Source organism: Musca domestica, unplaced genomic scaffold (assembly GCF_030504385.1).
Source record: "Musca domestica strain aabys unplaced genomic scaffold, Musca_domestica.polishedcontigs.V.1.1 57, whole genome shotgun sequence".
In the NCBI taxonomy this organism is placed as follows: Eukaryota; Metazoa; Arthropoda; class Insecta; order Diptera; family Muscidae; genus Musca; species Musca domestica.
Window position 1 is genome coordinate 329,518 of NW_026712358.1, and position 12,020 is coordinate 341,537.

At 36.6% G+C, this 12,020-nt stretch overlaps 1 protein-coding gene across 6 annotated transcripts in view; it reads left to right on the forward strand.

Moving 5' to 3' along the window:
• The window catches only part of LOC101896864 (rap1 GTPase-activating protein 1), a 57,789-nt gene extending 48,012 nt beyond the window's left edge, over positions 1-9,777 (forward strand). For all 6 annotated transcript variants that reach the window (XM_011298277.3, XM_005177518.4, XM_020034662.2 and 3 more), the window contains 3 exons: positions 5,950-7,635; positions 7,689-8,204; positions 8,912-9,777. In XM_011298277.3, the coding sequence (XP_011296579.2) occupies positions 5,950-7,635; positions 7,689-8,204; positions 8,912-9,067 (2,358 nt within the window). In that variant the 3' untranslated portion in view covers positions 9,068-9,777. The remainder of the gene's footprint in view (positions 1-5,949; positions 7,636-7,688; positions 8,205-8,911) is intronic.
• The last annotated feature ends 2,243 nt before the right edge of the window (positions 9,778-12,020 follow it).

Sequence of the window (12,020 nt, forward strand, 5' to 3'; positions counted from 1 at the left end):
TTGGATTTCGTAGCTGTTTGGGAGACATGTAATGTATAGGCCTAGTTAATAGCGTGATTAATGGCCAATTGGTGCGAGTCCTTAATATCTCACATCATTCAAGTCTGTGAAGTTGTCTTAGGCAAATAATACGCTCAAAAGCGCTTTCTTCATACAACACACACACACATAAATTCTAAACGTAAGGTGTATGTAAATTTTTGTTGGAAATGGAACGATATCGTTTATATTCTCTCCCTCATTCCAGCGTGTCAAGACCGTTAGAATTCAAACGGGATAAATACTTTAGATGGGGTTGTAGTCTTAGCGTGAGCCTATCATAATTGAAACTGAATGACTTCAATGAAATATGTGCAAAAATAAGGTAAGTATGTTATAACACAGGTCTGCTGCTGGCTTTCAAGGTTTATTTAGAAGTTGATTTATTCAGATATTTCTTCCAAAGAAAAAATAAATTCAAAACAAACATGAAGCATTCAATTTAGGCATTTGTACCTATTTAGCTCACGCTGATAGTTTACCCCCAAAATTAAGAGTTTGAAAGAGTTTTACTTATTAGCAGTCGTAAGCGATTAACGATCTTTTTCAAAATCAGTGCGGAATACATCAACATTCTATATATGTATTGTCAGCGGCCTTTGGGCCGGCCATTCTACGAAGAAGCGTTACAAATTACACGACAACACATTAATCGAAATTGAAAAGAATTGAATTTCGTCGTTGAATGTAGCGAATGCTATTCGGAAATACGACCGTGCGTATGTAGCTGATGGTAAATGATATTAAACGTCATTTGTTATTTGTTATCGGTATTTTAAAGATCACTTATGGATCCACGGCCCACACACATAATTGGATTTTCACAGATTTTCACCCAAACACATGTTGGTTTCTCGCTATTCACAAGATTTTGATTTCAATCTGAAATATTGTTGTTGTTAAAATAAGAAGTGCACACACACAGACACAAACGGGTATGTTGCCCATGGAAAATAATCACATCAGTTTCAAGAAAACAACCTTCAAAGTAATCATTAAATAAACGCGATCAGACATGATTTGCCCATTCGGATATGCAAAACATCCATTAAACAAAAGAAAAAGAAACAAAACAGCAGCAGAAAATATCGATCTGAATTTAAGACTTGTCAAGGTAATCTTTGCTCTTTGCCTCATTATTCGATACAATTGGGGCTCGGTTGGGTCGGTCGATTCTGACGTCTAGGTAAATTGCCATCTAAACATCAGCATGTAGCTTTGTTCAATGTTATCGAGATGCAGTGTTTGACGTTCCGTGTCAGTGAAGAGCGGGTAAAGAAACTAGCACGCCGGAGGCACCGATTGAGTTGTAATCACTTGAATTTGACAGCGGCGATGTTTGGAGTGTTAAATATCTTCAACGCTGTCTTCGGCATGATGAGCCGAAGCTGCCTGATATTTGTTGTTTTATCCGCCGACCGGTCAAAAGCGAGCGGCTGTCATCAACAGAAATAGAAAGTAAAACCGATTTAGTTATTGAAATAGAAAGTTGTTTTGAATAAAAGCAACAACGTCGCGGCTTTAATGCGGCACAAATGGCTACAGATATTTACGGTAATATCATGCGGTGTTTAGTAGACATAAATTAAATAAATTTGAAATCATTAAATTTAAACATTTGATTCAAAAAACCAATATCGGTTATGATATGTTGCGAAACTTCTACTTCCCTGAAAATTGAATGAATCTACAAAGTATTGTTCTGCAAAAATCGTCGCAAAATATGATTTGTAAAAACCATGTTAAATGTTGATAGATTTCTCGCACAAAAACTTATCACAAATGATTTGTTTCTTTACCGGCCGACCTAAAACAAAGCGACAAAGTGTACAAACAAATTTAGGACAATTTGATTTGTTTGTTATTAAATTTTTTGAAATAACAAGGTACCGGATGTAGAGTTGAATTTTCTAAATTTCCTGATTATATATGTACCATTGTTTCAAGCAATTTTCATTTTCAAGTTTGTTGTTAAAACCAATAATGGGTATTCCAAGTTCAAAGCGAGACGAATCACAATAGTGCAAAAACTACTGAATATATTGTCAATTTATTATCAAAAATAATCTTCTTGTCCGACCTTATGTAGGTCTTCCAACAACCACATTGAAATTGGTCATCGTAAGTAACGCTTGTGAAATCCTGAATGAAAACTCTTAAAATTGTTCCATTTTAAGATTTCCTATAATTCCTCAGAGTGTACAGCTGTCCGCTGTAGGTATAAATCTTGAAACACTTCAAGGAAATTGTGAAACAAGCAACATCGCTTACAATCTGAAATCAACATACACATTAGATACACTTCATGTCGGAATTTCCAAAGCATGAAAAACTTTTTCTTGCCGCGAAAAATTTTTGCGAAGTAGAACATTTTTTTCTATTATCAGTAAAAGTTCTAGACATAGTATTTAATTTGGACAAGAAGTTGTGTGAAGCGGATATCAATCGTTTAAATTGTTAGTTTTTTTCTGAAGCTTGAACAATACTCTAGGGAAATATCAGAAAATGATTAAAAATTGAAAAACAAATTCTAATTTCGATACGAAGTTCTGTCCATTTTCGAGTGTTTTTATGAGTTTTTGTAAGAATTATTCTTGAAATCTAGTAAGACAAATCTAGTGGACAAGAAGTTGTGTGAAGCGGATATCAATCGTTTAAATTGTTAGTTTTTTTCTGAAGCTTGAACAATACTCTAGGGAAATATCAGAAAATGATTAAAAATTGAAAAACAAATTCTAATTTCGATACGAAGTTCTGTCCATTTTCGAGTGTTTTTATGAGTTTTTGTAAGAATTATTCTTGAAATCTAGTAAGTCAGTCGAAAATTTTGTTAAATTTTTTTTTTTAGAATCTCCACATATTCTCTTCAATCTTTAAATGAATTAATGATCAGTGATTAAGACATTGAGTGTGAGTTCAGAGAGAGCATATTTATTTTATTTACGATTGTTTCGTCCGAAGATCATAACAGCAATGACAGAAGTTTAAAAGATCCTAAAAATACTCTTGTAGTAGTACTCGGGAATTTTGTAACGAACAAACTAAATAAGATCACAAACATTGGAGCCCTTTGCAAACATTTATTAGAGGGTATCAATTTTTCTACAGTAATTTCGATATCAGGATCTTCGAATACAGACAATGACGTCAGCTCTGGCTTAACTCTGACAACTTGGCTGGATACCAACTTTCAACAATACCACAATGGTGTACATTACAGTTGGCAACCACATGACACATGGTGGGGACATGCACAAATCTCTGGGTGTGTGAGAATGTGTTGCGTAGCTAAATTTGATAGATGTTGGGGGTGACCTCGATTCGACGCAACCGGAGTAGTGCGTGAGTGCGCCGAAGAACGAAGCACAACGGTTTTCACCCTCGTCATCGTTTACCAAGCATGCCGCCTCTATCTCCGACATCGCTTACACATCCAGTTCATTACGGTCCCAACTCTTCCCTAAATAACGATGGTGGATTAAAGTAAACAAAATAATGTAATGTGTATTAATATATCGCGTGTTCGGAAGGTTCGGCTGCGAAAGAGAAGTGGTGTTCATATGCAAGGTAAAGTTTGAGAATCAGTGGAATAGTTCAAGCAAAGTTGTGTTTAAACGCGAGGAAAGACTCAGTGGCATGGAGTGCATCGAGACTACTAACTTACCAGTTGCTATCACACTTTAGTAGATGGTAATGAGCTCGCGTACACTGACATTGGAACCTATGCAGAGCGTTTTATCTGTTTATAACAAATTATATCTACTCTGTTGTTACTCATAAAACTCAAACATACATATGTACATGGTTGTGTACGTTGTTTGACAAAAATTGAAGGGGGCGGTGGAGCTCACGTAATGTGAAGAAAACATCTTCCATGAACCAAAAGCAAAAGCAAAGTCTGTCGAAAATGTTTAAAACTCACGTAATCATAACATTGCAGCGATGAAAAATTTGACTACAACACCAAGAAAATTACATACATACATACATACATACATACACACATACATATATATGTACGTAAGTACATTGCTGTGGTTTTGTTGTCCGTTCCGTTTCGTTGCCGTTTTCTGACTGGTCTGTTTGCCATCACAGAAACTTATGGGTTGGTCGCTTGGCGTTGTCTTTCCGCTTGATGAACTACCACTCTTTGTGACGATTCTTTGCACTGTATTCATTATGGGACACCCTACCAATGTCCCTGTATGTGCGAACGATCCAATCTACCTTACGAGGAGTGGTCGATATATGTATGTACCCAGTGCACATTTCTTCTTCCCACTGGAAGTGGTTTCGATCATTACCATCATACTAGAAATGGAAAATTCTCACGACGCTGGGGAAGATTTAGAGTTCATATAAACTGGGAAGTAAATAAAGCTCCGGTTACAATTCGTTTTAGTCTGCGAATAAACAACTGGGCAAGACCAGTGGAGCGAAATAATCACAAGGGGTTCGGAGCTAAAAATGACTTCTTGTTGAAAAAGTGACATGGGAAGATCATTTTAGGTCTCACAAACATTTTTATTTTTTGGAAAACGTGAAGTTGTGTTATGCTTGTTTTTTGGGTAGTTATGAATTCTTTCGGTTAGGAGGAACAAATAATTTACTATTATTTATGTAACAATAACCTACCCAGCAACATGTTTGATGCCAAAACATCAGTCCAATCATGAGTGTATGAAATTCTTCACTATTTGAGTAAGTGCGGGGTTGGTATTGAAGAAAAGATTATGCATTTATAACAGATATATCTAAAGATATATAAAAAAGAGAAAATTTGTCAAATCCACTCTGAGAGATCAGCGTTAGCCGGGAAGTGCGTTAGCGAAAAACTAGTAAAATTAACATACATTTGCTCATCGAAAAGAGTTTACTCTTCACTCTTTTGTTTTCTGTGGAAGTGCTCCCGAGTCGCTTCTAATTGAAAAATTTGGGTGGGCCGAATCGCTTGAAATAGAGTGAGAGTTTGCTCTAAAAGTGAAATATAGTGGAAAAATAGCAAACGGGTTTTAAAGTTGTTGTGAAGTGAGTTTTTTTTTTTTTTGTGAGTTTTAATGTTGTTTGGTTTTCTGCTGTGGTTTGAGAAAATGCACATACATACACAAATACAACAACTAAAATATTTCTCGCCAAGAGTATAGTCTACTCCTTTCCGAATTCCGAATTGTGCTCCCACTCTAATTTTAACAGACGCACAGCCAAGTTGAAGTATTCATACAACGGAAGTTTAAAAATTCTATTTCTTATTTTAAAGTTGCAAAATATTACAGTTTAAACCCTATTAGTAACAGTAATGTTTATCGTTTTATTTCTTGTCTATCAGAGTTGGCTAATACTTGCCATTTCTTTTGTTGCTACAATGCCATTTAATTCATTTGAGTTCTTCCGTATTCCATGAATACTCAGTTTCCCAATTCTAATCTATTTTTACCGAGAAGAATATCGTAGACGACGCGTCGTTTTGTTTTTGTCATTCTTCTTTGGCTTTTTTACTACGAATGGTTACATCCACGTCGTTTAATGATGGTGTTCTTGTTAGTGGTGTGGAGTATTTTCATTTTGCTAAAAACCAAAATCTGCAGTCAACGACATTTTACATGGCGAAACACCTTTGAATTCGCCAACAAATAAAGAGAACAAGTACTTTTAAACGATATGTTTCAAATTCTCCTGAGGAGCAAGCGTTTCCTCATTCGGATATGGGATGGATATAACAGTCACAATTTGCCATTATATATGTCCGCTTCCAATGGGAAGCGGTGACGCGCTGGTCAAATACCACTTGTATACCATTCGATTTAACACCTAGAATAGAAATGAGGCGTCAGAAGGCGATATTTTATGCGATATTACACAAATTGATTCATATTGAACATCTACTAACGAAAATTCTTTTCTATATTGCAGACACATCACCGCGCCTCCAATGACGATCGTGTGCCCCATCTTCATACGTCTCATGAAATCAGTGGCAACAACGTGGCAATGCATTTATCACAGGGCACCCATCATAGCCTGCAACATTCGAGTTCACGCACAACCATGAGACATTCCATTTCGGCCACGTCAAGCAGCACTCCGGCCTCACCACAATTGAGTGGTATTATAACGGCGTCTGGAGGGCAGCTGCTTTCTAATGGCCATCACTACCAGTCACAGTCGTCGTCACAATCATCGATAATCTCCACCATTCCGGCATCTCAGAGATTGCTCGAAGAGGTTCTTTCTAAGGGCTCCCCATTCCCTATGATTGTGTTGCCACCTAGTGGTTATTGGGTGGATGGTACGGAGCACGAGTGCACATATGACGCTCGCGGTCAACCAATGTTGCCGCAAACCACATGGATGGCTAAATTCGAAACAGACGATACAGCTAAATGCTATAGACGCTTTTATGCCGGACGGGAACACTCGAACCTGGTCGGCCACGACGAGATTTTAGGACCAGTGCTTATTTCGATCAAAAGTGAAAACGTTGCTAATCAGGAGCACATTCGAATACTTTTGCGTCTAAAGACGGGCACCATGCATGAACTGATCCCCGTTTCATGCATGGGTCCCAATCCCAGCCCGAATAAAATGGTTCGTCTATTGAATGACCAAATAAACGTCGACTGTTTTATGCCTGTACTGTGTCCTAAGGCATCACAGTTGATTGGTGTCTATGATGAACATGTGTTAGTCTCTAATTTTAAATTCGGCGTTCTATACCAAAGATATGGCCAGACGACTGAGGAGGAACTTTTCTGCAACAACAAATCCTCACCTGCATTTGAGGAGTTTCTCGATGTGCTGGGTCAACGTATCCGCCTGAAGGATCACAAGGGCTATCGCGGTGGTCTGGATATACAAAATGGGCACACAGGCGACACTGCCATCTACGAAGTATTTAAAGAGCGTGAAGTCATATTTCATGTATCTACCATGCTGCCGCATACAGAGGGTGACCCACAGCAGTTGCAACGCAAACGCCACATTGGAAACGACATTGTTGCAATTGTATTTCAAGAATCGAATACACCCTTCTCCCCAGATATGATAGCCAGCCATTTTTTGCATGCCTTCATTGTAATCCAACCCCTGGAGCCGAATACAGCAAATACGCGTTACAAAGTAAGCGTGACGGCACGTGACGATGTACCCTTCTTCGGTCCGACTTTACCCAATCCCGCCGTGTTCCGCAAGGGCCAGGAATTCAAAGAGTTCATCTTAACCAAACTAATAAATGCCGAAAATGCTTGCTACAAGGCGGAAAAATTTGCCAAACTTGAGCTGCGGACTCGAACGTCTCTTTTGCAAAATCTTGTTGATGAGCTGAAGGAAAAGACCAGAGAATTTTTGGGTGCAGATCTCAGCGGCACAGCTGCTGTAAGTCCTACGCCAGAAACGCCAAAGTCCGACAACACTACGACGGGATCTCGTTTATTTGATACGGTCAAAAAAGCATTGATATCTCGCGTTCGATCACAAAGCGTCGATACCAGCAACATTGCTAATGTGGAAAAATTCTGCGTGTCCACAAAAATGAATTCATCTGCAACCAGCACTCACTCGAAGAAGGAAACGAGTTTGACGGAAACGCCTAATTTAAATGTAAGTCTCCATTCACAAATAGCAAATGAGGTAATAATCATTCTATATTTCAGGCATGTAGTCGCACAACATCGAAATCTTCTTCAAAATCCAAGTCGTCAAATGAGTCTACATCCTCATCGCCAGACATAACGTCCAGAGCTCCGCTCAACCATACGAATAGCTGTAGTGGCAACAATAACAACGGAATGAATGGGACGAAAGAAGTACAGAATAGCAATACTGCATCATCAAGTGCTCCGAACAACGGGGCTATTGCCAATGCTGCATCTGGGGGAACAACGGCTACAATGTCGGAGACAAGTGATGACTCCAGCCTTAACAGTGTTGATCTTGACCCCATGATGATCCACCTTGATGGGGGAGCAGCTTACATTGACAGCGACACCGGCCTCGAATCCATGTCCTCTGCGGAGGCAACTACTAAGGCCTGTTCCCTGTGCCTTGACGGCTCTCAAACTATTATGGGTTCATCGCCTAGCAATGAAACAATAGTTCTGATTGAAAACCTGAGACAAGAAGTTACACGCCTAAAGTGTGACAAATTAGATTTGTTGAGACAAAACGTGGTAAGTGCGGTATCAGAACATTATTATACCACAGAACACAAACGTTACAAGAGAAGATAAGTCAATTGACAAAACCTTTGAATAAATCATACGAAATATCTTCTTTGCAAAATTGTTTTATCAACCAATTACTTTTCCGTTCGTATTCAGTGAAATGTGTTGTAGGTATTGTGAGCTTCACAAATCGCGTAAAACTTGCATACAGCAAGGTGTTCTCTAGGAAATTTGACAGAAATCGAAACTGTATAATAAATCGGTTCTATTTAAAAACTGTTTATTGTCTCCTACGCGGAGTCTGCTATGATCTTGTTATTGTTTGAAAAAAAAAAAAAAACAAAACTGTTTCCAAGCAGGGTTTCTTAAGACCCCTGCCTACAAATAATATAATATATAGCCAACGAAGCCCTTAGTGTGTGGCAAAATATACTTTGAATTGGTTTCTATGCAATCTATCTATGCAATATATATAGACAATTTTAAATTGGGCCAAATTTATGGTATCCACGGATTTCATTTTCAAAATCAAAACTATTTTGATTTTCATCAATCCGAAAACATTCTCAAATGCGCTGCCAAGCCTCAAAATACGCTAGTAAAAAATGTGCAATTTATAACTTACTTTTCTTGTAAAACTAAATTTCTAACAATAGTTAAACATTCAGAGTTTAAAGTCATATTTCTATTATTAACATCTTCTTTTTTTTTAGACCTGCCAGCGCGATATCAAGCGTCTAAGGGAGCGCGAACTTTCTCTGCAGGGAGATCTTGCTGCTGCGGGCAAAGAAATTCTTCGCTTAAGAGATCTACTCAAGGAATATATGCCGGAAATGGCAGCGTCTCCACTCTCAATTTCGCCGATCTAATAGTAAATAAACACACAACGAACTGTTTTACAGTAGCAATTATGAATTACGCTGAAACGAAGTTTGCAAAGCAAATAACTATTAGAAAATCAATAACCAATTGTGCCGTGTTAAACACTTGCTAAACCCGTTAACCAAACACAAGGAAATGCTAAGCAGCACAACGACGCCTCATACAAACCTGTGATTCTTTCTCGAAGAAGAATCAACATCTCCATTCGGATAGTGAATTAGTTTTGCCGCTATTCTGCTCCGGAGCCTGTCATTAGCAGAGCAATGCATTTATCAAATGTTTTTTGTTTATCGGTTGATATGGCCAAAATAAGAGGACAGCGACTACACTTTTAATTTAACAATTCGTTTAATTAGATCTTTTTTTTTTTTTTTTTGTTAAAACAATGCATACATTAACACAAATATTTACACCAAAAAGTAAAATTAAGTATACTGTAGATATAAAAGCCAGAGTGGATATGGAAAGCTGCTTAATATAATTTTATTCCAAATATGAACCTAATCTCAAAGCGTGAGCCCAAAACCGGCTAACAGTAGTGATCGATTGGAAGCTTACATATGATCGCAATACTAATCTAAATTCGATGTATTTGCAGATTATAAAAACATTAAATATTACAAGATATAAAAATGAGCTTGTGTCAAGTATAGTTAGTAGTAGAAGATGAATAGAAAATAAAAATATGATAATTGTATTCAGTATTTATTAAAAACAAAGAAACGTGGCGACACAAATTCATTCGCCAAGCTTTTGTATGTTTTTCCAGGAGTGTCGAAATTATCTAAACACAACATCATACCAAATAAACAATATACTCTTAGTATAGCCCTAGGATGTATGTTTCCACAGTCGCGCATCATCCACTTGGTGGCAAGCACAGCCAGGATGACCAAACAAATCACAATTTTACTTACTAGCCCTCAACATTTGATAGCAGTACGGCGCTTTGCATCTTCAAAGAGCTATTAAATATCCAATCCCAATTATCCCATGTACATATATAAGTATTCCCTATTTTTATATTAAACAGAAATGTCTTAGTAATTTTATAATTATTTATATATACACGTGTATCCAATTTGTTTTTCTATTGCAGTATTTACATAACGATTATATGTAAATGTTCAAATACGAAATGGTTAAATCCCCAATTACTTAGTCTTAATAACATTGTTAAACAAAAATAATGAAATAAAAAGTTGAACACCAAATTTGATTGTATTACCTTTTACACATATTTAGACTCGAAGTGCGGAAAAACTGCCAATGTATAATTTTGCATTCGTCAAAAACCTGATACATACATATATGAATCATAGAAGCCACAAACAAACGAAAAAAAGTAATTTTGTTACTATATTGAATTTATTAATAAAGCAAACTAGAAACACAAAGGATAATGTTTACGATGTTTTAAGGCCTTCAAGAAGGTAAGATTGCACAGCATTACAGTGTTTGAAATTGCTGCTTGTTTGCCACAGTCTCGCTGTGAAAACATACCAAATCCATACCATCCATGACCCTTATTGCGTTTTAAAAACGCAAACATTAATTTTTCCTATGATAACTCCTCATCACCTCCATGTTTTCTACACAAAATATTGAGTGTTTTCCATCTCCGATAACATCTTCAACCCAGAAAGCATTTCAAATATAAGTCAATTGAAAACTAAAGCAACATACACATTTTCGTTGTTTTTTTTTTTTTTTTTTTTCTACAGCAAACTTCCTTCGTTAGGCCTTTTAATTAAAAAGTCATTAATAAAGCAAAGTATGGGACGGACATATGTAAATCAATAAAAATTATGATTTCCTGTGTTTCTCTAGCCCAAAGAAGACAGGGATTAGTATACACTCCTGTATGCTATACCTGTTTCTAGTTAAACACTGTTGTATGTTAAGACCTGTCTTTTTTGCATGAACAAAAAAAAAAAAAAAACAAAAAATTATACTTTTTCTTTATATGTACACGACATAGTTTGATTATCTTATTCTCCTTCTGAGGTTACAAGGTATTATTGATGTACTAAATGATAATTGTCGAAAATGGAATTTGCACGTGAATCTGTCTAAATTCAAAATTATGGTTTTTAGATCTGGTACAATGATGTAACTAAATCTTAACATTGTTTAAACAAATCAGAATACTACATTTTTTATAAAGAAGTTGTTACCATGGTAGAAGTAAGAAGGTGACGTCATGTAATCATATGTTTACAATTTTTTTCAAATTTACACATTTGCCAAATTTACTCATTGCCATCCTATGTATATACACAAAATCAGAGATGGGAACTTTTTTTTGGATTGAAATTTTAAATGTTGATGTACAGTGCTGGTAATGCTAATTTGAAATGAGTTTACCTTTATTATAACCTCCACCTTGGAAAGGAGGGTATATTAACTTTGCCATTCCGTTTGTACGATACAGCCCACATTATTTGACGAAGAGGGTCAAAATTTAGCAGAACAATTTGTATTTGTGTCTACGATGGTTGGTATTGAAAATAAGATATATCGGTCCACGTTTTGGTACAGTTCCCATATAACCGTACCTCCCGATATTCGGTATTTTGATGATTTTTGCTATATTTTTTCACTGATTTGTCTAAAAATTGGTATTGGTTGGTCATAATGGGTTCTGGCTGCGGTGGCGAAACATTGTATGTATAAGTCCACGTTTTGGCATAGTTGCTATATAGCGGTACCTCCAGATATTCGGTATTTTGATGATTTTTGCCACATTTCTTCGTAGATTTGTCTAAAAATTAGTATTTGTGTGTCCTAATGGGTTTTAGCTCCGTTGGCGAAACATTGTATGTATAGGTTCACGTTTTTGTAAAGCCCCATATAGCGGTACCTCCCAATATTCGATATTTTAATGATTTTTGCCACATTTTATAATGGGTTCTAATGTTTCATTTAACCTAAGATGGA